At 49.6% G+C, this 26746-nt stretch overlaps 2 protein-coding genes across 4 annotated transcripts; one reads left to right on the top strand and one right to left on the bottom strand.

Annotated features, from left to right (window-relative positions):
- Positions 1-15643: 15643 nt before the first annotated feature.
- On the bottom strand, positions 15644-26181 carry BLCAP (BLCAP apoptosis inducing factor). Its single transcript, XM_032419550.1, has 2 exons — positions 25868-26181; positions 15644-17597 (listed from the first exon to the last, which is right to left on the bottom strand). The coding sequence occupies exon 2, from the start codon at positions 17419-17421 to the stop codon at positions 17158-17160; it is 264 nt and encodes an 87-aa protein (XP_032275441.1). The 5' UTR covers positions 17422-17597; positions 25868-26181; the 3' UTR covers positions 15644-17157.
- NNAT (neuronatin) lies at positions 18983-21840 on the top strand. 3 transcript variants are annotated; one of them, XM_032419547.1, is made up of 3 exons: positions 18983-19570; positions 20512-20592; positions 20817-21840. In XM_032419547.1, exons 1-3 carry the CDS (start codon positions 19358-19360, stop codon positions 20907-20909), a joined length of 387 nt encoding a protein of 128 aa, XP_032275438.1. In that variant the 5' UTR covers positions 18983-19357; the 3' UTR covers positions 20910-21840. The 3 variants fall into 3 exon arrangements, with proteins under 3 accessions (XP_032275438.1, XP_032275440.1, XP_032275439.1); XM_032419549.1 differs by having other exon boundaries at positions 20512-20587; positions 20817-21046; XM_032419548.1 differs by lacking the exon at positions 20512-20592 and having other exon boundaries at positions 19352-19570.
- Positions 26182-26746: the final 565 nt, after the last annotated feature.

Here is a 26746-nt window from a genome sequence, read left to right as displayed (position 1 = left end):
TCACCCGTTAGATCTGGAAACTTTACAAGCTGGCAATGGTCTGGAGAAACAAGGATTTACATTCACTGGTGGAGGGAGTTTAAGTTGTCATAGCCACTCCAGAAGCCAACTTGGGCCATGTCTATTAAAACTATAACAGTGGACACCTAGAGGCCAGAGTTCCACTCTCAGTACCTACTCTTCAGAAACATTTCGGGATGAAGCAAGTATCAAGATGTTCCCAACAGCATTCTTTTTTTTTTTTTAAGATTTTATTTTATTTGAGAGAGAGAGTGCGCTCAAGAGAGCACAAGCGGGGGTGGAGGGGAGGCAGGCCGAGGGAGAAGCAGGCTCCCCGCTGAGCAGGGAGCCCGACGTGGGGCTCAATCCCAGGACCCTGGGCTCATGATCCGAGCAAAAGGAAGTTAACCAACTGAGCCGCCCAGGCGCCCCTCCCAGCAGTATTCTTCATAATAGGGGGGAAAGCCTGTCAGGGTCTTGGACGCTAGAATAGGGGAAACATGGTCCAGTCATGTGAAGGAGTATCACGTAGCTGTGAAAAGGACGAACAAGAGCTGGTATGTCAACAACATGGGTAGATCTCAATAATGTAATACTGTAATGAAATGAATGTAATGAAAAAGGAAATGTATGAAATGAAGGTAATGAAAAATGCAGGATACAGTATAATCCCTACGATGTGGTATAATTAATTCAAAATGCCTCCATTAATACTACATATTTACTATGGAAGGCAACATATAAAACTGGGAACAGTAGTCACTTCCATGGAGGGGGGAGGGACCAGGATATCAGGTGGCCAAAGGAAACGTTAGCTGTATTCGTATTGTTCTACTTTTAAAAAGGAGACTGTATTCATGCTTTGCGTGTTTAATTAAAGTATAATTTGAAAAGATTCTCATTTGTTTTCAGCCAATTATGCCAGCTCTGTGTGTTTGGCTATGTTCATGTTTGTGCCCAGGGAGGAAGAACGTTTACTTTGTGTGTGTGTCTGCAAACCAAGCACAGGGATTAGTAGATGGGTTGAAATGGAATAAGGAGAAACAGGGGCCAAACAAATAAAGGGAGAGGAGATTCCATTCTCAGGTGACCACCAAACCTAAACTAAATCCAAGAATCAATTTATCAAGAACTATGCGAGACTTTGACCAGAGGAAAATGTAAAACTTCCTTGGAAGACCTAAGAGATGACCAGAGCCGAGAGAGGTGCACGTAGCCCCGTGTACTGGTAGGAAGAGTCAGCATGCCCGAGATGCCAGTTTTCTTCTAACTTATCCAGAAACTCCAAGTAATCCCAATTCAATTTTTCCTGAAACTTGGCAGGCTGGTTTAAAATTCATGTGGTGGGACCAATATGCAAGGATGACCAAGGCAATTTTGCAAAAACAACAAAGAGGGTGGGATTTGTCCCGCCAGTTGGCAAAGCATATTATCAAGCTTGGGAGTAGACAAATAGATCAGTGGACCAGAAAGAGCTCTGACATAGACCCACATTGGAATTTAGTGTCAGGTAAGGTACCAATTTTAAATCAGCGGAGAAATGATATATTATTACGTAAGTGGTGTTGGGACAATTACCTGTCTATTTGGGGATGGGTGATTTAAAATCAGATCCTAAGATTCATGCACATGGAATTTATTTCTTGTATATAGTATAGAGGCTTAAATATATATGTATATGTAAACTATAAATTTTAGAGAAGGAAATGCTTATGACCTTCATATAGCAAAGGTTTTCATAAATAAGACTGTAAAAAAGACATAACAGATTGATAAATTTGATTATATCAAATTTAAAATTTCTCTAGGACAAAAGATACCATATAATTAAATGACAAGAATCACAATGCAGAAAACACTTGCAATATACATAACAAAGTATAAGTATTCAAAATACATAAAGAACTCCTAAAAATCAATAGCAAAAAGACAAAACAAAAAACAACCTTAAAAAATAGGCAAAGGACATGGACAAGCAATCCAGAGGAGGAAATATAAACAGACAGTAAACACATGAAGACTTCAGTCTTGTAGGTAATTCAGAAAAATTCAAACTAAAACAAAATACTATTTTTCACTCATCAGACTGGTTAAAAATGTAAAACTTGGAAATGGTCTGGGGAAATGGATGCTTATATGCTGCTGGCAGGAGATTACATTAGTAACGCACTTTGGAGAACATTTTAGCAGTTTCTATTAGAATTAAAGATGTATATACCCTGTGACCCATCAATTCCATTTTTGACTATCTGTCCCAGAGAAACACTTGTACATGTGTAAAACGGGCAATGTACAAGGATGCTCTTGGAGGTTCGTCTTAATGGAATGGCACTGGAAACATTTTAGCAGTCAATTAATGGGAAACAAGGAAATCACACGGGGTGTAATCGGTTATGGCCACCAGTCTCGAGCTGCAACAAGCTACACCAGGAGTCTTGTAGGGTACACTAAGCTGAGAGCAACACCTCCAGTGTGTACACACCATGTCTGTGCAGACAAACACACACAAAAAGAGAACAGAAGATGTGTTTCAATGGGCATAAGAAAACATTTCAAACAAACAGCAAAAAGCCAAAGAGCAGCAGCTACCTCTAAAGGGGGGGAGGGGCCTGAGGCAGAGATGGGGCGGGGCGGGGGAATCCAGCAGAGACTTTATCTGTAACACTCTAATTTTATTTAAAGGAAAATGTATTCATGTATTACTTGTATAATTAAAATTTAATTCAAAAATTCTAATTTGTTTCTAGCCAATTAGCTCTGCTTTACATGTGTGCTGTGTTCTCATTTATGTGCCCAGGGACAAAGCACATTTACCCGGAGTGTGTCTGTGAATGAAGCATGGTGATTAGTAAATTGACTAAAATTTGGAAAGCCAAAAGAGAAAAGGAAAACTTCTTCCACTTGCAAAAGCAACAAAACTGATAAGGTACTCAGGAATAAACCTATTAAGAAATGTGAAAAACCTTTATGGCAAAAGTGGCTGAGTTTTATTAAAAGGCATTAAAAATCAAACCCAAGAGATAAGGCCCTGATTAAATGGAGACAGATACCGTGTTCACAGATGAGAAGAACTGGTAACCTAGAGATGTTCCTTTTCCCTTCAATGCAATCCCACTCAAAACTCCAATAAAATTTTTTTCATGGAACTTTGATAAGCTGATTCTAAAATGTATATGAAAAAGTAAATGGGCAATATGACCAAAGTAATTTTTAAAAAGAACAAAAGGCCAGGGAGGGAGGGGTACTTACCTTATCAGGCAATAAGAGAAAGCTCTGCTCATTAAAGTCTGGTATTGGCCCAGAAGTAGACAAATAGATCAACAGATCTGAATAGAGTCTAGACATAGGGAACTGGGAGAAAAGATGGTGTTGGGACAATAAATGGTGCTTAGCAAGCTGGTTATCCATCTGGAAAAAGATCAGATCAGATCTCTGTGTCACACCATACGCAAAAACTACATTTCAGATGGGTTAAAGACTTAAATTTTTAAAAATACAGAAGTTTGAGACGCAAATAGAGAATGTACATATCATTCATGCGGTGGGGAGGCTCAAACAAGAGCACCACCCACTCTCATGCGATAGCACCGGAGATTTCATCGCTGCAGCTGGATTTGGTGCTTTAATATCCGGTAGGTCCGGAGTTGGACTGCGCCTCCACCCTTCTGCACATGCCCGCGGAGCATCTCCTCCTCCACCTCCCGGACCCCCTCTCTTTCTCTTTCTCTCCAGCTCAGCCTGGTCCTGGGAAGGACCGTTATACTAGATGCACTGCGGTCTGAACCTAGCTCCCGCCACTTGTGCTCTGCGTCAGCAAGGCTCTTCCTCCTCTGGCTTCTGTTTCCTCCTCGATGAAACTGGGTCACGCTTTATCTCGTGGGGGGGGACGTGAAGTTCACTTGGGATGATGAATGTGAACATGCACAAATGGTATGGAGCTTACAAGGATGAGGGGAGCTGGCTCCTCCACTCACCCAAACCCCAGCCACTCGTGACTTAATGCCCCAATTCTTTCCTGCATTGTAACTTCTGGAGAATTGTCATAGATTCTTTTTGGTCAGAAAATTCGAGTGTTGATTTCAGATATTTGATTCCGAGGCAGAAAATACCGATTCAGCACCCAAAGAGCTTACCGCCTGTCAGCTAGGTGCTGAGAAACACAAAAAATAAGACACAATCCTGGCCACGGGACAGGATAAAACTGATCTAATTAGCACTGAAGTCAGTACACAGGTCAGATAAAAGCTCCCAAAAGAACATGGAGATCGAGTCACTCCCTAAAAGGTAAATAATTTAATTTTGCCCCATTCAGTCCGATACACATTATTGCCCCAAACGAATTTATCCACCTCTACACTTGATCCCAGCCCCTTTGGGAGCTCATTTCACACTAATTGTCTCCACCCTTAATCGCTTCATCACTCAGGCTTGCTTCCCTCAGAATATTCATATGCCAGCATTGCTCTTTCCTTTAATATTAAAATTAAAAGGCCTTAGATTTTGCTTCCTCTTCCTTAATTGACCCCCACCCAAGCTGCCTCACTCAAGGTCCCCAAAAGGTCTCAGAGCACAGGCCCTGGTGGGTGCCAATCAGCAGGGCCACCATGGTGATTGGGCAGTTGCACACCGGAGGGGCCCGTGGATCAGCCCCGTCCTCTCTGACATCTCTGCACATACTCACTGCTAACCACGTCATCTTTCTGCTGAAAGACTCTCTGGCCCTTTCTCTTCAGTGCCCTAGGAGGATTCTTCTTTCCTTTTAGGCTCCCAAGTGTTGGTACTTCTCGGGCTCCGTTTCAGGCCTCTTCTTCCTCAGCCACCCTTCATAGCCTCAGAATGTTTCAGAACCCAGACACTACTCTAATTCACATTTCGGATCCCTCAGGAGCTCTGAGTTCATCTCTGTAACTTCTCACTCTGTGCTCTGGGTATATATGTATTCAGCCACTTCCTCCCCATCTCCACTTGGATGTCTCAGCTGAGTAGCACTAGACTTCGGGTCTGCCTCATAGACCCCGCCCCTTTCTAGGACTTTCCAGTTCTGAGAATGGCACTGCCACCTCACCAGTAAGGCAAGCCAGAAATGCAGGGGTCATTCTGAATCCCTCCTCCTCTCCCTGCCCTACTTCATTCCATCAGCACCAAGACTAACCAGACTATGTTAACTGTGTCCAAATCTTGTCTACCATGACCACAAGCACTTCTTAACTGGTCTCCCTAAGTCTCCCTGTGCTTCTTCTGATTTCTCCATAGCACAGCCAGTCTCAGATGACAGTGACATACCAGAGCAGGTCTCAGCCCTGCTCCCTTTGCTCCAGGATGTGTGCTGGAGCTCAGCCCTGGCCTCCAAGGGCCCGCTTACCCAGCACTGCCTGCCTTTCTCGTCTCACCTCCTCTCCTTTTGCACAGGCTGTTCCCTCTGCCCGGAATGCTTTTGCCCAATTTTCTCTGTCCAATTAACTCCTTCCCCTTCTTAACAACTCTGTTCAAGTGTCGCCTCCACAGGGAAGCCTCCTGGAGTCAGCCTAGGACAGGCCCCCTTGTTGGACACCCTCTAGCACTTAGTTTCTCTCCTTCGGAGTGCCTATCCATGTTGTATATTGGTGCGTGCCATTATTTCATTTCCTGTCTTTCTGTCTCCTACCGTGCAAGCTCCATGGGAACAGGGATTCTGCCTATTTCAATTCATTTACCCAAGTATCCACGCTGCTAGGCACACTGCCAGGCACATAATAGGCACTAAATTAGAACATGTAGAATGAATAAATTTTGTCACTCAACAATGCTTATTGCATTTGGAAGCTGATGCCTGCCTATAAACTTGCTCACATCTTTCCTACGTTCAAACTCCCCGCCCCTAATCCTTCACCTCTCCAAGTCTTCCTTCCAGACTCCTCAAAGGACTCCTAGTGACAGATTCATCTCCCCCTCACATCTGAATGTTAGTTCAGTTTATGCCCCATTACTCCCCCAAAATGCTCTTATTAAGGTCACCAAAAACTTACTAATCATGAAATCCAAAGAATTCTGTCTTTATTGGAATTCTCTGCTGCATTTGACAATGTTGATTACTTTCTCCTTGGAATGCCTCACTACTTTGGTTGCCCTGGCAACCCCTCTCCTAGTTGTTTGTCCATCCACATCTCTGAGGTCCTTCCTTCTCTTTCCTTTGTCACCTGCTCACACCTTGACTGGTTCCTCACATGTCACTGTAACTCGTGATTCTACCCTAGGCCCTGTCCCATTCTCTCTCTGGCCATCTCACTCATTCTCAGGCTTCCCATTACTCTCTGAGTGGCCATGGCCCTGGGCCAGTACTTCCAGTCCAATCTCTTCCTGAGCCCCAGACCCTGGATCCAAGTGCCTGCTGGGCTCTACCTGGCTATGACCCTGACCCCTTGGCTGTATCTGAGTCCACCATCCGGCTCCTCACACTGGCTCCCCATGCTGTGTTCCTCATATACAGGGGCCTTCCTTGCACCTACCCAGGGCCCACCCAGACACATACGAATCACCCTCATCTTCACCCTCTCTTACCTGATAGTGAATCATACACCAATTATTTCTGGGTTTTAGCTACTACAAGTTTCTGATCTATTTCTGTCCATCTCCATTGGTCTAGTTCAGGCCCCTCCTTCCCTCATCTGGACCATGGCTTCCTATCAGATCTCTCTGCCTCTGGGCTGGTTACTTCTTGTACTGGATGTCTAGGGGTTTGGGCTTTCTAGCGTCCCTCATTCTTCCTAATGCCCCTTGTTACCTGTACGGAAATGTCCTGTTCTCTATTTTATGTGGCTGTGGTGGGACCTGGGCTGCTCTTGCACACAAAAGCCACAGATGTGCCTCCTCCAGCCCCTGCTTCTCACCACCTGGGTCCTGTCAGGGTGGCACTAGGCCCGAGCTCAGCCAGTTAGACCAAGGCTCTCTCTTGATTTTGACTTCTGTTCAAATATGGAAGAAAGAGAATTATTCCATGTCTATGAGATACCACCACTATGTGCTGGTGGGCCGTGAACGTAGCATTCAAGATGGTGCCCAGTCTCCACCCACTTCACTGCCCCTCGCTCTCTCCTTCCAGCCTGTCCCGACTTCCTAAGTGAAATGGGGCTAATGGTAGCTGTGTGTCTCGCCAGGGGCGGGAGGATGGGGTTGTGATGACCAAAGGAGACAAATGTAATGATCCACCATGTAAACTATGAAGAGCTGTGCCCACAGAGGAGTACAGCTTGCATTTCCTGGGATGCAGACAGCCTCACATCTACAACAGCCTCAACCTTGAATTGTATTTCCTTGTTCACTGATTCGCTGGGAATTGTCACAAAATCTTTGTGATAAAACAGAATTCTGAACCTCCATTTCACACATTTGATTTCAAGCAGAAAATAATTATTCTGCCTCTACCTCGCTCGCTGCCTGTTGCCAGGTGCCGAAAGGTACAAAACCCAAGGAAGACATGGCCCCAGACACGAGGCACGACGAAACCACTGCTAATTAGAGCTGTAGTCGGTACCCAGAGGGCAGAGCAAAAGCCTCCAGAAGAACATGGAGATCAGCTTACCTCGTAAAATGTACATGATTTAATTTTGCCCCTTTCCACCAACACGGCTAATCCTTTCACCTCTACACTTAATCCCACCGCTCAGGGGCCCCTTGCATGACCTGTCGCTGCTCTTCAAACTCGGCTCCCATAGCCCTCCTCCCTCCAAATGTCAGCGGCTAAGACACAGCACCTTCCTGGGCCCTGCTGTCCCCCCCAACTCCCCCTTTTGCTTTCTCAGCCAGACTCCGGATCATCCCCCACCTGGGTGGGCTTCTGGTCCCTCCCCCAAAGTTGCTGTGGCAAAGGTCCCCAAGACCAGGTCCGGGGGATGTCCTCACCTCCCCTGACCTCTGTGCATCTGGCCCACCAGTGGCCACCCTGACCTGTGGAAATTCTCACCTCCCTGGGCTTCTGGGACCCCCACTTTTCTGGTCTTCTCCTCTAGCCCCTCCTGCTCAGTCTCCTTGGCAGGTCCTCTGCCTGCATCCATTCCTGAAGTGTCAGCCACAGCTCAGTATCTGGCCCTGCTCTGTGAACTCTGCACCTTCTCCTTCAAGCTCATCCCTAGTTCTCCATCTATCCCCCTCAGGACATGCCCACACTTCCTCTGTGGGTTCCCAACTGGCATATATACTTTCCTACTTGACAGCAGCTCTAGTCAAGGTCACCAATGGACCTTTTTCCTCCCTACCGACCGTGTCCTTTGATCTCACCTCTGATTTCTACAGACAGGAGGCACATTAGGCGACAGCCCTTTCAACCTCTCTTCTGTCTTATCTACCCTTATTTCCTCTCAGCCCAGCTCTGAGATTCTCCTTGACCCAAATCATAACTCTAGCACTTCTCCCCAGTATCCCAGACTCCTCAGGACAGGTGGCCATGCTGTTGGCTTTTCCTTCCCCTTTCATTTTATTCATTTTATTCTGCTCTCCTTGCGGGGCTTCTGCTGCATTTCTCACAGGAAACTGCTCCGGTGAGGATCTAGGGGCCCCCAGTCCCTCCATGCAGTGAGGCCTCAGTCCTTATCTACCTAGCTTTTCTCCTTTTTCTGCTGAGTGTTCCCTCCCTGGAAATACTCCACATCCCTGGGTTGGCATGCCAACACAGGCCCCAGGTGCTTCTTCCACCTTTTTTTCTTCCACCTTTTTCTGACTTTTTGCCTTTGTGGGTTCTTCTTTCTCTCTGCCCACCCCTTACATGGGGGAGATGTTCTCTGCCTGGATCCTTTTCTCTTCTTAGCTGCCATTTCTCCAAGGGCCAGCTCACCAAAGCCCATGGCTACAATCGCAATCAGTTATAAACCAAATCTTTTGTTCAAATCTCCTTCTGGATCCAAACCCTCTGCCTAGCTCCTTATAGGCCACCTCCACCTGGACGCCCACCTTTCACTCAACCTGTCCAAAATTGAGCTCAACAATCCTCCTCCAGCCCCTGAGTCTGTCCTTTCTCTTAGGTATTCTCCCATCCACACAGTCACCCAAGACAGAAACAGGGAAGGCATCCTTGACTCTTTCTTTAACCCAGCCATCAGTCAGTCAGCAGGTTTTTCTAATTTTCCCTTCTCTCCATCCTCTTGGCCCCTGCCCTAATTCAGGACTTGCCCTCTCTACTTGGACCAAGGCGATCATCTCATTAGCCCTTGCCCCTCCAAATGTCTCCAAGTAACCAGAATAATCACCCTAAAACACAAATCTTACCACGGCACCTGCCTGCTCAAAATGCTTCAAAGGCCCCCTCTTGTCAAGAGGAAAAAGACCCAACTCTTCAATTAGACAGACATGGCACTATGTGATCTGGTCCCACCTTCTGCATCCCTTGCTTCTTACTTCATGCTCTGGCAACGCTGAACTGTCTACAAGCTCATCCATGATGCTAACTTCTGTCTCTGCCTTCTGCCTGAGTAACTCCCGCTCATCCAGGCAGCTCTTCTAGGAACCCCCCAGATACTCCCATAAAGCCTCACACTTGTACCACCCATCCCAGCTGCTCCATGCTTTGTCCATGTCCCAAGCACATCTCTGGCCTTCTTACTACACATCATTTTAGTATCTGTCTGTGTGTCTTACCTCTTTGACCATGTGCCCAAGATATGCCATATCTCATTCATCTTCATATTTTAACATCTAGCACCATGCCTGACACAAAGAAGACAATAAATGTATAAATACATAGGCCACTTTCCCTTTCTTGAAACTTTCAGTTCTCTCTTCTCTTTGATTATCATACTACTTTTCAAAAAGTTTATGCCAATTCACAGTCCCCTTAGCGCTGAATAATAGTGCATGGCCCACTGTATCCTCATCAGCATCGGGTATTCTTAAACTTCCCCCCACCTTAATTTGTTGGGGGGAAAACTTGTATTTCTTTTTTTTTTTTTTTTTTTTTTTTGTCTTTTGAGAGAGAGAGAGCATGTGAGCAAAGGAGTGGGAGACGGAGGGAGAATCTTAAGCAGGCTCTGCACGCAGCACGAAGCCTGAAGCAGGGCTCAATTCCATGATCCCGAGATCATAACCTGAGCCAAAACCAAGAGTTGGAGGCTTAACCAGCTGAGCCACCTAGGTGCCCCTCCTCATGTTTTTTATTGTTGATCTTCAGTTATTAGTAGATTGAGTATTTTTTCAAAAAATTTTTAGTCAGTTCTTCTATTTCCTCTTCTGTAAAGTCAGTTTAGGTGAATTATACACTTCTCTGTTGCATTTTTACCGTTAAGGTTTTGCTTGTGTTCTTTTACACATTATGGATCTGCAAATAGTTTACCTATTGCTTTTTGGTTCTGTTTGTGATATTGTTTGATTCTGGAAATATTTAGTTTTGATGTAGTCAGATTGGTTGGTCTTTGCCTTCTTGATGTCATTTTGTTGCTTTTTACCTTAGTGGGGTTCCCCATTCAGACACTTGTTAATTATCCAATTCCTTTCTTCCCTGGTTTTTAATGGGCTTGTATCTCCTTTCTGACCTTTTAAAATAGGATTTGAACTTGGATGTGTGCTCTGAGGTGACACTGGAAATGGATTAATATTTTTCTTTCAATAGTCAGAGCCCCAATTTTGGATAAGTCTTCCTGTCATGGCTCTGGCTCTGGGATAAGCCATTCCTGGCTGGTTATGGCGTCAGAGCCACAATGTTCTCATAGAACATGCCACCTGGATGGGGGCCTGGGAAGCTATGGGAAGGTATGGGAAGGTAGGGATCCAGGCATAGACAATGAAATACAGAGAGGACTTCAAGGAATGAGAGCAGAAAACCTTTCTGGAAGCCCCGCCAGGGCAGTGTGTGAAAAGACGTTTCAACTGTTTTGCCAATACGAATGGCTGAATCTAGCTGGCACCCACCAGTCATGGAGGCTTCTGATCCTGCAAACAACCATTACTCAGGGATCACAAGAGAAGGGAGAGCCCAACCCTGCCCCTCACCTGCATCAACCTACCTGCACAGACTCTGCCAGGACATGTCACCAGCAGCGGAAAAATCTCCCAGCCAGTTCTGCCAGGCTCATCTTCTGGGGGCTGCAGCCATCACCACGATTCTTCCATGCTCCAAGATATGGACTTGACAGCGGATCCTGGAGTCACCATGCCCCCTCTCCAGTGACTGCCCTAGGCACCAGGGCATCTGAGGGCGATGCTAGAGCTGGAAAGGAACTCGAGATCATCTAGTCCAACTGCCTCATTTTACAAATGGGGAAACTGAGGCTCTGGGAAGACAGGTGACTCATAGCCACCTGTTGCCAGAGGGAGGATGCCAGGCTGTGGAACCTTTTATAAGGTTCTTCTCACACATCTGAGAAATAGTAGTCTCTGTGGTATCTGTGTGTGAAATATTAGTCTGGAGGCTGGAAAATATTGTCACTTCAGAGTTGCTAAGAAGAGATTGGGAGGCAAATTGATTTTTCTTACTTGTAGGAAGGACTGGGCCACCTAAGTCCTTAGGAAGTCCAAGAGATTGACTGAGTAGGGCCATCCCTCCATCCATCCCCCTGGCCAGCCAATCCGCAGGTTCCCTGCCAGGTCTGGTTAGGCCTGTGCCTGGCCAAGGGACAAAGACCGAGCACCCACGCTCAAGGGTTACACAGGGCGTTGATGGCCAAGCTAAGAAGTTGGGAGCACAGGCAACAGGGAGCCACTGCCGGGCTTTGTCTGTCTTCCTCCCTCAAAGACCTTCCCGAGTGTGCCCTGACTCTAAGATTCTGCACCCAATAGATTTGAAGTTTATTCTTTAATGCAAAAAATCCTTTCATTAAACACTTGCTTATTGTAACATACTTTCTTTCACTCTCTAAGAAGTAACAAGGGTAATGAAATAACAAGAGTGAAGTTAACTGATGGCTTTGGAAATGTTAAAGACTTCCGGTCCAGTCCCCTCCCGGGCATCCCCATGGGGAAACAGAGGCCTGGAAAAGAGTGAGCAGAGGACAGCAAAGTCACATGGGAAATGAGGTGGGTGGGGATCAGGCCCCCTTAGAGGGCTGCAACCACCAGTGTGGGGCAGGGAATTGGCTGAGGGTTTAGCTTTGGAAGAAGTGGTGAGCCGGCCAAGTGTAGACTCCCAGCTGCCCAGGAAAAGAGGTGAGAGGCCAGATATGGCACTGTAATGGGACTGCCGGGGTGCCGCCCTCTCACTGAGCTGAGCTCAAGGATGGCATGGTTCTGCATCAGCTTCTCAGAGCTTGGCACAGGGCCTGGCAAATGCTCCTGGCATGAACGAATGAGCAGGAGAGTTGGATGATCAGATCGCATCCCTAAGAGGCTTGAGCCCAGGGGCTGGAGGTGGAGGGCCACAGAAGAGAGGGAATATTTGTGAAGACTCTATCTTGAGCCAGGCTACAGTGGATATTATAATATCCATTTTCTAGGTGAGGAAACAGGCTCTGAGAGGTATGGTCACAAAGGCAGGGGCATAGGACCTGGGGCTCCCTGAAGCCTCTCCTCTCAAGGTTTGTTGGTCCTACACTGTTCCCCAAGTCTACTCCCACCATTTGAGTCCCAGTACCCCAAAGGAGACCAAGGACTTCCGTACAAAGCCTTCAGCTGTTGCTTGGCCAGGTTTCTCCCTTCCCCAAACCCACTGTATAATCAGTTTTTCTCAAGCTACTGACTTCTCTCTCTGAAGCTTGGCAGACCAAACTGCCCCTCTTCTGGCTTTTGGGAAGACACTGGGGAGGCAGGTGCTGGGCGGAGGTTGGACCAGCCCCTCTGAGTTACGATCACCTCCCACCACTTGCTGAGGAGAGCACTTCTTAGTTCTTCCCTCTTTTCAGAGTGGTGACCCTTTCACTCATTATGGGGTGGGTGGGGGGTGAGGGGCAAGTTTTGCACTGGCTGTGGGGGATTGGGATTGGACACTGGTGACAACCCTTCTCTGGCCTCCTTTCCTGCAGCAGTTCAATGGGAGGCAGCCTTCCTTCCATCACCTTTCTCCAACCTCCTCCCTCCCCGGCTCCTGCCCTCACCTCCCCACCCACCGGTATGCCTGAGATCTCCTTCTCCCCGTTCCCAGGGAGCTGGACAGGGCAATGGCCTTCTTGACAGCCCTGTAGCTTTCACTGCTCACATGCTAGCTGCCCCATTCCTTGCTGAAAGAATCCCACCTTAAAAATGCTGTTCTGATTGGGTTATCCCCTATTCCCACCAGATCCTCGTTTGTGATGGTTCCAGTCAGCTGGAAACTGAAGAGTTCTCAGGACTGTTTTGGGGCCCACCAGGATGCCAGCCTTGGGCCCCTCAGTATCTCCCAGCAGAGTCCTCAAAGCTTTGAACAGCCTGACCTCTATTGCCAAAAGCCGTCTGGGCTGATTCTAAGACAGCCAGATACTGGTGGCCCTTCATTTTACTTTCAGTCCCATTTCTTTATCTTCAATAACAGAGATGCTTGATGAGATGCTGAGAAATAACATCTCATGTATTATTTCACTGCTCAAACATTTATATTTGTCCTCAGGTCTCAGCCTGAACACCAATCCTCCCCCGGCCTGCATCAGATCCCCTTTTAGACTCCTATTATAGCATCTGCCACAATTCATAGTTTCATACATATTGGTGGGACTGTCTGCCCAAGGTCATGCCCTTTCCCATTAGCCTGGATGACTCCCTAATGGCAGGGATATCCACCTCGTGTGGCCCCCAGGCCTAGCCCCTACACAGATTCTGGTAAGTACCCCCTGACTGAATAACAGTGCCGGTTCCCTTGAGGGGTGGGAGGAACCCAGTCACTATGAAGAGGAAGGGACGAAGTTCAGGAAGGCTTCCTGACAGAGGCACATCTGGGTTCACGTGGTACACTGACTAAAGCAGAAGGCATATGCAGGCTGTCCCGCAGGAGCACTGCCACCTTCCCAGAGCTCAGTCACCTTCCTCAAGTGTATCCAGGAGCACCTGAAGATCCCAGGAGGAAGGACTCCCAGTATTTAGAGCTAGGAACTGTTTGCTCCAAAGACTACATTTTACCTACAAGGAAACAGGTCCAGAGCAGGGTACAGACCAGTCCTGACAGAAGCCCAGCCCAAGGCCTCATGGGGTCTTGCAGTTAGCAGGTACCCCGTGAGCAACCGTCTCATACTGGAAGCCACAGGATCCAGAGGGATTGCAGAGTGTGATTTTCTAAGGCCCGGTGCCCCTGCTCTTTTCCAGAAGAGGTATCTACTTTTCATTTTCCTGAAAGGCGTTTCAGGAAGAGGAGGCAGGGTCAAGGTGGAAAGCCGCACCGCACTGCGGGGCAGACAGAATGCTGATTTGGCAGTCACCTTGGAGTGGGCTGCGGGCTCCCTGCTGCAAAGGGCCACACATCTTTCAGAAGGAGGCCTGTTTGTAACACTTAAGCAGGCTTGATCTACGACAGAAAGCTGCTTTCTGAGGGAGAGCAAAATAAACAATAATCTTGGCTTCATTTATCATCCAGGTGCCTCCACAGGAGAGTGGGGCCACAAAAGCCTTTTTTGTTTGCTTGTTTTGTTTTTGGAATTTGCAATTGTCTATTTTCTTAAGTCTTCCCCACTAGGCTAGAATCATGCGCTCCTGGAGGGTCAGGCCTGGGTCTTGCCCCTGAAATCCCCAGCAAGCCTCGTACAGGGGCTCAATGTTTGCTGAATAAACTCTCCTTTCCACGGGTAGGACTTTTCAGCTTGTCAAGACTTTGCTGAACCACAAAATATATCCAGAAACCCAGAAAAGAAGAATTCAGAGGTAAAAGCACAAAAGGATCAGGCAGAAAATACTCAGCAGATATAATCAATACAAGTTCAGTTCTTTGAAAATACCTTTAAAATGGATAACTCTTTGGCAAGTTTTGGTCAAGGAAAAAGAAAGCATGGACAAGCAACAATGCTAGGAATGAGAAAAGGGACAAACTGACAATGGGGAGATTTAAAAGGGGCAGGAGAAAATAATACAAAACTTTACAGCAATAAATTAAAAATCTAGATAAGACATGTGACCTTCTTTGAAATTACCAAAGCCCTTTTGCAACTGTTATGTCCAGAAACCCTTATAACAGCACTGTGCTTTGCACAGCAGTGTTCCAGTTAGGTTTTCTGGAAGGAAAAGAGACTGAGAGGTGGACACCCAGCCCAGGTCCCTGACAAGCTACCTGCTTTGTCTCAAAGGTCACAGCCACAGGAGCACGTGCCCGTCAACGACAGGGACCCGCCACACTCTCGCACTTCCAGCCATCACCTTCAGCCCCCTGGTTGGAGGCCAGTCTTATTTATTTTTCCACTTGAAATGCCATAAGGGGTTTCACTTTATTTTTACTTCAAAAGCAGCACCATAAAAATCCTTGATGATTAGAGCTCCAGCTGTCCTAAGTTGTTTGTCAAGGGATCGGTTACTCAACTCTCCTATGGAGGGAAACAGTTTCAGGCGAGAGGCCATGGGAGCTGAGAAACACAAATGTCTCATCTCTAAAAACTTTCAGACTCCCTCCTGTTCACCGCCTGGCCTGCCCCCTCCCCCAACCCCACCATCTGCTCTCCAGAGAGCAGATCAAATTTTCAGGCTAAGGTACTCGGGCGCCAAGGACTCAGCCCCTCCATGCTACCCCCTGCCCCCCACCAACTCAGAAATCCAACACCACAACCCAAATGGACTGCAGCCACATAAAACCACAAAGTAAAGTTTATAAAGCTTTATTAAACATTTCAAACAGCTGTGCAACGAACACACCGAAAATAAAAGCTCCAGAATAGCAGTCCAAATGTTCCACAAGTGTGGCCCACGGTCCCATTCCCTAGATGGACTGCCTCCAGTTCTGTCCTCTGCCTGGCCCACCGCCCTTCCCACTCAGGCAAGAGAAAGATGGATGACTGAGACTGGACGGACAACCATGCTGGTCCCCAGTGGGCAGGGGCCAGGAGAAAGTCTCATTTGCCAACACTTGTTACTGAAGCGCAGGAAAAGCAAAAAGCAAGTGACAGTCACAAAGTCTTCCTGTGTATTCTTCATAATGGACAGTCTATATGCACAGGACTGAAGGAACTCCTGGCACAAGGACGATGGCCACCGCTGCCCTCCGTCTTGTCTGAACCACCACGGAGTCCAGTGTGCTGGTCCCCCCGCAATCCCCATGCTAAATAAACACTGTGGCGGCGCCGACTGCAGCTAGCTACTGCTAAACCTCAAAATCAGAACACGTTCGATAAAGCTTCTTTAAAAGGAATATACACATATATTTGTATACACACACACACACACACACTCACGGCACACCAAAAATATCCAAACACCTATCAAGGGGATCGTGGCTGTTATGAAACACACGAGTACTCTTCCATTCACTCTAGGGACTGCTACATCTACATGAACACACCACACCTCAATCCTGCAGAGCATGCACGGGAGACACAGTGAGGCCCCCCTCCTGGGGACAATTGAGAAAGGCAGGAGGAAGGGCAAAGAAAGTGAGGCTGGGCTGGTAAGCATGAGCCCAGACACTCAGGTGAAAGAGCAACAGATATCTGTTACTTCTTTCTTAAAAATGAAGTGGAAAAAATACTGCAGATTTGTGGACAACAAACAGTCAAGACACATTTCTGTCTGGGCTGCTGACCAGGGAAAGAAGGATGAAAAAGCGAGGCTCTCGGGCGTCAGCAATCTCTTTAAATTCGAGATAAGTGCAAAAATGAGCCCTGTCTTGGACAGGTGCTCCCCCAAAAAGGAAAGGGGTAGGAGAGAACTAAAGGGAAACCAGGACAGGGACGGAGGGGATGGTAACATTCTGGGATGGGAAGAGACCCTGACAAGGAGGGGTCACAGAGGTGACAAGACTGGCATTTTATCTGCCCAGGTCATGCTGGGACGGTGGACTAGGATGGGCGCAGACTCCTCGCAGGAATGAGGCGAGGGGAGTGACCATCCTGCCAGCCTGTGGGAGGGGCGGGGGGGACAGAGATGGGGACAGAACACACACAATCACAAGACCACCCACGACTATAGGACTCTACAATAAAAGCACCGGTCAGTGCCATTATTCACATTATAAGGATAAAACATCACAGGCCAAGAAAGGCGCCGTCAGGAATGTGGCACCCGCGGGGCTGCGGGATTTGAAACTCCAATGCTTTATGACCTATGTCAATGCCTCCCCTCCCATCTTCTGCTTCCTTGGAAAGCTAACTGGGCAGGCCGTTAGGTGCCCACAACGCCGGGGTCGTGCGCCGATTCCGGAAGCGGGGAATCAGAGCAGTGGTACAGGAAACAGTTTCCCCAGCAGCTATAGCAGATGAGGAACAGGGCTGCCAGGAAAACCAAGGCACAGATTGTGCAAGGCTTCCGCTCCAGGAGGAAGCTGAGCAGGTAGAAGCCCATGAACATGGAGTGGCTGAACCACAGGGCGGGGTTGAGGGGCTTGGGGATGAGGAGGACGGGCAGCAGCCACTGGAGGCAATACATGATCTCTGCTGGGCAGGGCCTTCACCAAGGCCACCGGGCACCGCTGCAGGAACCGACCTAATGGGAGCCAGGGGGCGCAGGCAGCTGCCCTCCGCTTTCTTCAACCCTCACTCTCCAGGAGCTGAGCCGCTGTGCTCTCTGGCTGTCAGCCCGGGATCACCAAGGCAGCACGGATCCTGAAGAGAAAAGTCAACACAACAGACAAACAGACAAAAAACAGACAGACAGACAGACAAAAAAAAAAAAAAAAACAGGAACAGAATGTATACTTATTTGGGAAAATGGATCATGGTTAACAACAGCAAATGTGAATGCCCTTTCCTCCCTGCCCACCCATGGAAGTCTACTCCTCTCCACATCACCATTTCAGGAAGCTCTTGGGGTATCTCCCCGGGGCTTATCAGGGAGTTGGGCCAGAGGGCTCTTCGGGCAGGTCTGGCACAGTGGACTGGCTTTGCCTGGGCCCTGCCCAGCAGAGATCATGTATCGCCTCCTGGGGCTGCAGCCCGTCCTCAAGGGGCCCAGACCTCACAATACCGCCCTGTGGTTGCTCCCGGATGGCCATGGGCTCCGTGCTGTGCCCCCACAAAATAAGACAGGGTTTGGTTCTGTATCTAGTATCTGTCACAGCAGGTGCTCAGGGGAGAGTTAACGCACCTCACTGCCAACTGGAGCTCGCAGGCAGTGGGTCCTTGCACGCTCTGCGGGGCGGCGGTGGCAGCACTACCAAATATTTTCTTTTAAGATGGCAGCCCAGCATCATTTTGCCAAAACCAGCCAACTTCTTCAAAAGTCAATGTAGAAAAAAAAAATCACCATGCTACTTCATCCAAACTGGCCTCACTTGGATCACTTACACTTTCCATCTGCTGCTGGCACTGTATAGAACCTGACCTCTGTGAGCTTTTAATCAAAATTAATTTCTATCCACATAGGGGCAAATGCCATTTGGCCCCTGCGCTAGGAAGCTTGCTGGAGAGGTGCTCTCCAGTGGCGGGCCACCAGTGCGCTGGGGCTGAGCTCGCAGACCGCGTTCCGGTCTTCCCCACTGTGCCTGGAAATGGACCTGCGGCAGCCACAACCCTCTGGTGGCGGTAGCAAAACCCCATTCCAAGCTCCAGCTGCCCAGTGCAACGGGTACAAAGAACCTCGCTGGCTGCATTAAGACCTACCAGGGCCTGGGGGGAGGGGAGCAGGAGAGAGAGGTTGAAAAGACCTGTCCAGCAGAAATGATCCTGGAGCATTTTCCGACCACTTCTCGGAAAGCTCATCCCATCCTTTCCGCGCACACAAAGGGGCCAATCCCTCCCGCATTCCTCCCACAGGGTAGATACCCGGTGACTACCACTTTTGCGCCTAGAGCTCAGTGCCCTGGCTCTGTTCCTTTCAATCGTCACTGTGGTAGTAACCGTAAGAAGCGGGATGCAAAGAATCAGAGAAAAGTTCCGTGCTCAGGGACTCTCGGGAAGCAGAGGACACGGGCTTACAGCACATCAAATACCAGAATAAGAGTACTGACCAGGGGCCTATGAAGCCAAGGCTCCGGGAAGGAGCACTTTTTTTTTTTTTTTTTTTGCTCTTTGGGGCAGATGATCCCTAAGTTGGGTTTTCCTGGTTTTCCACCCGTGCCCAAGGTGGGGTCCTGGTGTGCCACTGGACACTGGGCTTGAATTTGCAGGCCACAGCTCCGAGGAGTTCCGTGCCAAAAGGCGTGCACCCCCTACTCCAGCCCTTTGCTCTACTCAAGAGTTGCAGTTCCCCTCCATTTTACACTAAAATTCAAAAGCGGGCACAGCGGAATCTTCTGGAAAGGGGCTAAGATGGAACTCAGGAGGCGGGGGTCGGTGTGGAAAGAGCAGATTGATTATTTTTTCCTCTGCTGGCGAATGAGGAGCGCCCCCGGCCACCCCTCCTCAATGGACACCCCCAAACGCGCATGCGCACTTGGGTGGCGGGCGGATACTTAAGGCGCGGCCACCGCGGCTGCGGCAGTGCGCCCAACAGCGGACTCCGAGAGATCGGCGGACTTTGCCGAACCACGCTCGCTCTCAACCACTCAACCACCACTCTTAGAACCATGGCGGCAGTGGCGGCAGCCTCAGCTGAGCTGCTCATCATCGGCTGGTACATTTTCCGCGTGCTGCTGCAGGTAAGTGTGCCCAGGTTCCGGGTGGGCGAGGGGTCCCAATGCGCGCCCCCTTAACCGGCAGGCCCACGTCGCAATTGCCGCCTCCCGGACCCTTCCTATCCTTATTGCCGCGATCCCTGCTTGCCTGAGTGCCGCGGTCGGCACCGCGTGCCCCCGCGCGTTCCCTGCGCCCTCCTCCTCGCGCAGACCCTTCCCAGTGCGCCCGCGCCCGGCCGGGAACAAAGAGTTGGGGCGCGGCGGGCGCCAGCCGCTGACGATCGCCGAGGCTCTTAGCGACCAACGCGGTAAGAAAAACCCGCTACACCCCAGACTCTACCCCAGGAGGGAGGCGGGGCACTTCTGTTTTGCGAAGAGACTTTACGCTCTCATAGCAAAATTTTCTGCCTTAAAAAATTGCGCATTGCGGGGAAATTTCTTTAAAACAATATATATATAGCGCTTGCGAAGGTGGAACCAAAAATAAGTTAGAAAAAGGCACTTCTCAGGCAAAAAAAAAAAAAAACACTTCATAAAAACCCACAACGAATTAGAGAAAAGTAATTTGCGGGGAAAAAATGAATTAGAGAAAATGCGCATTGCAGGAAAAATAAATCAGGCAAAAGCACTTGGCAGAAAAAAAATGCATTAGATAAAAGGCGCATTGCAGAAAAAATTAGACAAAGGAGCTAACAGAAAAAAAAATGAATCGGATAAAAAGCGCTTTGAAGCGAACAATTAGAAAAGGTTCTTTGCAGGAAAAATGGGAGAGAAAAAAAGCGCTTCCAATTTTGACAATTCGCTTTGTTAAAAAAAAAAAATCGAATAGAGGCAGAGTGCTTTGTAAAAATAAATCAGAAGAAAGCACTTTGCCCATGAGATCATTTACCCTAAAAGCACCCCTTGCAGGAAGAATTCCCTGCTAAAGGAATCCTTTGCCAAAGGAATCGCATATTTCCTTCAAGGTGTTCCTGGAATGCTGCATTTACTGGGTAGGATTCGCTTTTCGAAATCCTCCAGGGACACAGCCCATTGCGAGAAGTGAGGTATACCTAAGTTGTGGGTCCAATCAGCTTGCTGCCATGCAGCCTTCAGCACAGTTGGAAAAGCTCCAGCTGCCCTGACTCGTGGACAAGCTGCGCCCGCGCCTGCCTCTCTTAAGTCCGACCGGCAGGCGGGGCAGGGGGTGGGGTGGGGGCGGGCACGGCAGCGCTGCAGACTCGCTGCGGGTGCCTGCCTCTAAGGGCAGGTTCCGGGTCTCTCGCTGCAGGTGTTCAGGTACTCCCTGCAGAAGCTGGCGTACACGGTGTCGCGGACCGGGCGGCAGGTGCTGGGAGAGCGCCGGCAGCGAGCCCCCAACTGAGGCCCCAGCCCCCAGCCCTGGGCGGCCTTGTCACCAGGTGCTCCTGTGCTTCTCGGCCAGCATGGGAGCCAGTGCCGCGCAGGAATGGGGAGTCCCCTGTGCTCTCTCGCCAGAGGAGCATTTGCCAAGGTCAGTGAGGGGCCGGTAGGCCCCCAGAGAAGCAGCACCGACAATGACGACAATACCAGATCCCTTCCAAACCCCTTTGCAACCCTCCGACTGTTGGGCGGGGTAGAGGGAGGAGGGGGGGTGGGGGGAGCACACCCCCGAGATCTGGGCACAGGCAATGCATTCTGATCTGGAACAAGTCGGGACAGTGCCATCCCAGCCCCGCAGCCACGGCCATGCCAACAGGCCCCACCACAGAGATCCAGACAACCGCACCAGCCAGCAGAATGGACATTCCAGCATCACCAGCCGAAGCCCTGAACCCCGATGCAGCAGACAAGGCGCCAGCTGCGTGCCTCTGTGGCGGGACTTGAGGGCGAGAATGAGGGAGGAGGGGTAAGAAACAGAGTGGGGCCCGCTCACTGTCCCTCGCCAACAACACGTGCATTCCAGCCTTGCTGCCTTTGCTCCCTCAATTCCCTTCCCCCCCCCCTCCACTGCCTCCTGAGCCCACCCCAAAGAAATGTGTCACTCAATTTGGACCTATTCAACCAGTAAATGATCCCATCTTCACTAAAACACCTTCTCCAAGCCCCCAGCCCCTCACTGATCTTGCTTTCCCTGGTCTCACGCAGTTGTGGTCAATATTGTGGTAATCGCTAATTGTACTGATTGTATAAGTGTGCATTAGTTGTGTCTCCCCAGCTAGATTGTAAGCTCCTGGAGGACAGGGACCACCTCTACAAAAAAATAAAAAACCAGTACCTCCCCCATCTCGCACTGTGTCCCAGGACCCTGCGGGGTGGTGGAGGTGCACCAAAAAGCTGTCTCTTGTGACTCCTTTTGCGGCTTCAACACATACTCCTTAAGACTGGGCTGGTGCACCACTGTTGGGGTGGGGGAACAAAGGGGGAATAAGCTGGGACGCTCACACACCCAGTTCCATCTTCACTTAGCACTATTCTGAGAGATAAAGGAACACTTCCCCACCCCAAAAAGAAACGTCTACATCTTTTGTGGTCTCAGAATAAAGGACCACTTACCCTCCCCAGAGGGGTGGATGCCTTCACTTGTCCTGGAATAAGGGACCTTGGCAGGAAAGATGGGAGGAGGCAAGAAAGGTGGGAATAACCCTCAAGATGGGGTACTAGAGACCAAGGAAGTGATTCAGGACTTCAGAACACAAAGCTTTAGCTCCATCTAGGAACCCCAAGGAAATGAGCACTGGGCAGGGTGGGCACTAGCTGGTAATGAGTATCGGATAAGAGGTGTGGTGTGGTGCCTCCTCCGCCCAGCTTATCCCTCCAGGCCCTATAACCCCTACCAGGACCACTACAAGGGCATTCTGCCCTGCCTTACTACTCTCCAGGTCTCCTCCCCGACACCCGGGAACCTCTCTCTAGCTCTCCCCATTAGTGGGTTCTCCACTTCTGGCATTAACCTCAATATTCTTAGGGGTGCTTACCAGGTCCCTGGCCCTGGGCTCTCTCCTGCCATGTCAGGGTAGGTGGGCGGGTGGGCTGGCTGTTCAGCTCCTGACTTCTTTCTCCCCTCTTTCACTCTTGAGTCAGGACTCCTTTCACATGGTTAGCTGACTGCCTCACCAAATGGCCCTGCCGCCTGTTCAGCCTCGTCTCTGGCGTAATGTGTCCCTGTCACTACACACCTGTTCCTGGGTCAACACCAAGGGAGGATTTGGAGGGCCATAAATCTCTCTGCCACTTCCTCAAATCCCTTAGTCACAGTTGCTGCAAACACTTCTGGAGCACAAAGCACCTTGCCCCGAGCCTGATATTTCCCCTCCTCTAAGCAACCCCTGAAGTTTCTAAACCCCACTGCTGGCACCTCCAGAGGCACCTATATCTTTAGCACAGCATCAGAGAATTATGGGGGGAGAGGGTACAGACCTCAGTTCTGGTACTGGGCTTTGTCATCAATCAGCCCAGGGAAACTGGCTAGGTCATCTCCTACCCCCCACCTTCAGTTCCCCTCTATAAATAAAGCGCTGCTAAGATCCCAGTGAACTCCAGGATACCAGAAACATTCTGCCATCAAAGTGGCCATCAGGACCCATGGGGACTGGAGTGAGGATGTGTAATCAGAGACTCCCATATTCCTTAGGCTGGGTGGCTCCAGCTTCTACTTTAGCCTGAAGGTGAGGTGGGTCTCCTCTTGCCCCAGGGTGACTCATCAGCAGGCAATGCCCACACCTCCCTTCTGAAGCCACTTCTTGGCAGGCCTCAAGACTGGGAGTTGCTGTGGTTTTCCACACTAAGCCCACAGAACCGTGAACGTTTCTACATGTGTTCTCAATGAAGACTGCCTCACCTCAGAGCCTTCAAGGGGTATGCCCACAGCCCCACTGTCCCACATGCTCTAACCTCAGCGCAGTTATAAGGTAGCTGAGTTCAGATAGACAGGTATGGAAGGGTCTGGCTGTTCTGGACAGAGCATGCTCCCCTTAGCCTCCTGTACCCCCTTTAAAAGGCAGGAGGCTGCTGGCAGCCCCAGGGCTTTCCAGATAATCTTGGCAAAGCCCACCTGTGGGGCTTCTCCATCCATCCATCAAAGTGGCATGGTGAGATGACAGACTTCCAGGCAAGGGCTGTCCTGGTGGCCTGCATCCACATGGGTGGGTTTGAGTGTGCAGTGTCCACTCCCCCACTTTCATCCCTCATCCCCAAACCCTCATGTTCTGGCAGCAAACAACCCACTGGAGAAGGCAGAAGGAATGCGTCCACTTTCTATTCCTGTGTGGTGCCTAGAAGTCTGGTCCAAACACACCTTGTTTATAAAAATTTTTCCAGAAGCAATACCATTAAAACATTTTATTCTGATAGCAATGGCAGAAGTTAAAAATGACTAGAATTTTATTGCAGGCCCTTAGTCCACAGGCCTCCCTTTTTCCTAAACTGTCTCTACCACCCCCAGAAGGCTTTGCCCCTGTAAAACCAAGGATATAGCAGATGAGTTGTGAGGGGATTGGAATGGCTTTGGAAAGGCAAGACTTCTGGCACTAATGCTCCAAGAAGGATGTCAGCGTCTCAGCCTAACCAGTTAAGCTCCAAGGGGGTGTGGGGGGGTAGGTACCATGACTTTCAGAGGTGTGGGGTGCCATGTGACACTGCTATCTCTATCTGTGGAGTATTTGGATTGTGACTGAAGGAAGAGGTGGGGGGACAAGCTTCTTAAGCTTCAGCTGCAGGACAGCAACAGCTTATTACACCTGCATTGGATGAGGGAGCAGGTTTGCTGTGAGCCATTTGCTACATATCTATTTTCAAACTTGTATCTACTCAGGAGCCAGCACCCTAAAGTGAGATTCTGAATTTGCAGTTAGTTTTACCCCCAGAGATTTAAAAGTGCACAAACCGCACACAACACACAAAACATTAGTCTAACAACAGTCTCGTTTTCCCTGGTGATCTCTGACTTCCTCTATATGCCCCAGAGACATGTCACCATCTTCTCTGGGAATGATCCTGTTCACCCTCCCCTCCACCCCTTCTCCCTCCCAACAGGGCCCATACCCCAGCAGGATCCAGATTCCTGAGCATTCCCAGAACAGGAAGTCAAAAAGGCAGGCAACACATGGTCCTTGGTATAGCACACAGTGACAGGCTTGAAATGGAATGCATATGTTTCAAAGATAAGAGAACAACAAAAAAAGACAGCCAAACCCAGACTTCCAGATTCCTCTTTGAAACAACATATTACAGATAAAAGGTTAAACTGGTTTTGGCAGCAATTCTAACAAGACCAATTACAGATCCGGAATTGATCTGGTCACAGGAAACTGACCAGGGCTCTGAATCTTTTAACAGATTTGCTTGACATTAGTCTCTGATTTAAAACAAACAAATAAACAAGATCTAACACTTGGCATTAGCGCTTAAGCTGGAACTTTCCTTTTTTTTTTTTTTTTTTGTCCTGGCTTTGGTGTTGCTGTCCAGAAGGCTGAGGGGATGGTTGGACCATGTCAGGCAGGGCAAACAGAAGCTGTTCCCAACACACCAGCTCCCTGAAAGGGATAAAACACGATCCGAACCTATAAACAGAAAGATCATTTCCTCCCTAGGACAGACTCCAGTCTGTCCCAACATTTAGCGTTGAAAAGGGACACGGAGGCCTGGAAGGAATATACAGAAGGTTTGGAAGGGGTAAGGATAAAGAACTGTTCCCCATCCCCCATTATTCTTTCTAGGCCATTGGTGTGCCAGGCATTCCGTTCCTTCAGCTGCCCTTGAAGGCCACTCCCCATATATATTGGAGGAAAGGAAACGGGTGTCCAGACTTGATGTAAAGTTATGAGAGAGTAAGAAACACTCGCGACTCAAAGCAGAGCGTCAACCCATTACCCCATCACCTTAGACACCAAAGCGGGTGCCTGGGGCGGGAGACCCCCTTTCGCCCCTCTCACCCACGCCCCTTCTGATTTTAAAAATACGACTGAAGTAGCGGGGACAGAGTAATAGGACTCTCAGAAGCTGGGCCCCCTGCCATGGGCCCCTGGGCCGAAGAGGTGGTAGTCGCGCCCCTCAGCCCCGCGCTCCCCGACTCAGCCTGTCCCGGCCCGGGAACAGACAGGCGAGCACTGACCTTGGAGGCCAGAACGAGACCCAGGGGTCCGGTGACTCGCCCTCGGGCCGCGGAAGGGCCCCCAAGGCCCAGGCTGGGGCCACACAGGGCAATCACGTGACACCGGACAGGGGTGGCCCCCTGGGTGCGCGGAAGGAAAACCCCAGAAAGGGACCGGGCGACGCCTTAAGGTGACCCCGAAGGGACAACATGGCGGCGCCGCCACACTGAGGGCCTCTCATCCCGTCCCCAGGGGGCCGACGCCACGGTACCTGCGAGCCCTGCCATGGCGCCGCCGCCACTGTCGCTTTCGCTGCCGCAGCCTGCCTCCACCTCAGCTCGCCACCGACGCCGCAGGAAGCCGGGGAGACGCCCCCTTCGTCTTCTAGTGGAGCAGACCGAGGACCCCTCCTGGCATTGGGCTGCCTCCAGAAGACGCCTGATCATAAGCCCCAAATTAGGGTCGTCTTCGCCAGATATCCCCTCAATGTTCGCCTCAGATGAGCCCTTGAAAATTTTCTATGTATCTGTGAGGAACTGAGGGGGCTCTCAAGTCTTCAAGCCCGAAGAATTTTTAATCAGGCGCATATCGGGTAGTCCCGAATCACGGCCTCATGGTCCCCTCATGCATATGCAGCAGATTGTGATCCTTACTCATTGAGCGCCGAGGGGGCGTACCTTAGTCTTCGTAGGTGAGCTCTTGATTCCGGTTCCCTGCGTGGATCACCTGTCATCCGTGGCAAACCTCGTGGCTCAAAGTCCACCCTCTCCCTGGCCCTTTCACAAAGGGGCCAAAGTTCAGGAGCGGAAAAATCGGGTTCAGAACTTAGGACCTGACTCCTCCCCTTTCCCTGTACCTTGGGCAACTTGCCCACCCCGACTCTCAGCTTCCCTAGGTCTGATGAAATGCTTACCTCATAGAGTTGTTATGGGGATTGAATGAGTCAGGAATCGTTTATTAGCTCATTAAGCGCATTCCTTGAGCGCTTACTATCTGTAAGTGCCGCGCTGAAGGCAGGAGGGTGGAGTGGAGGGTGGCAAGCCTCTGCCAGTCTAGTGGGGGGAAAGCGAAGGGGCGGAGGAACGAGAGTCAGCAAATAATGACTGTTAATATTAATCAAATCAATATATAGTTATGCAGCATGGGAAGT

This window comes from Phoca vitulina, unplaced genomic scaffold, assembly GCF_004348235.1.
Source record: "Phoca vitulina isolate PV1807 unplaced genomic scaffold, GSC_HSeal_1.0 scaffold22, whole genome shotgun sequence".
Taxonomy (NCBI): domain Eukaryota; kingdom Metazoa; phylum Chordata; class Mammalia; order Carnivora; family Phocidae; genus Phoca; species Phoca vitulina.
This window is presented reverse-complemented; position numbering and strand designations above follow the sequence as displayed.

What these genes read in the sequence shown, in the direction of transcription:
- NNAT (XM_032419549.1), top strand. Translation starts at nt 19,358, where the DNA reads ATGCGCACTTGGGTGGCGGGCGGATACTTAAGGCGCGGCCACCGCGGC. An exon ending in TTTTCCGCGTGCTGCTGCAG is followed by an intron (nt 19,571 to 20,511) that starts GTAAGTGTGCCC and finishes ATTTCCTTCAAG; the next exon opens with GTGTTCCTGGAATGCTGCAT. An exon ending in GACACAGCCCATTGCGAGAA is followed by an intron (nt 20,588 to 20,816) that starts GTGAGGTATACC and finishes CTCTCGCTGCAG; the next exon opens with GTGTTCAGGTACTCCCTGCA.
- BLCAP (XM_032419550.1), bottom strand. Translation starts at nt 17,421, where the DNA reads ATGTATTGCCTCCAGTGGCTGCTGCCCGTCCTCCTCATCCCCAAGCCC.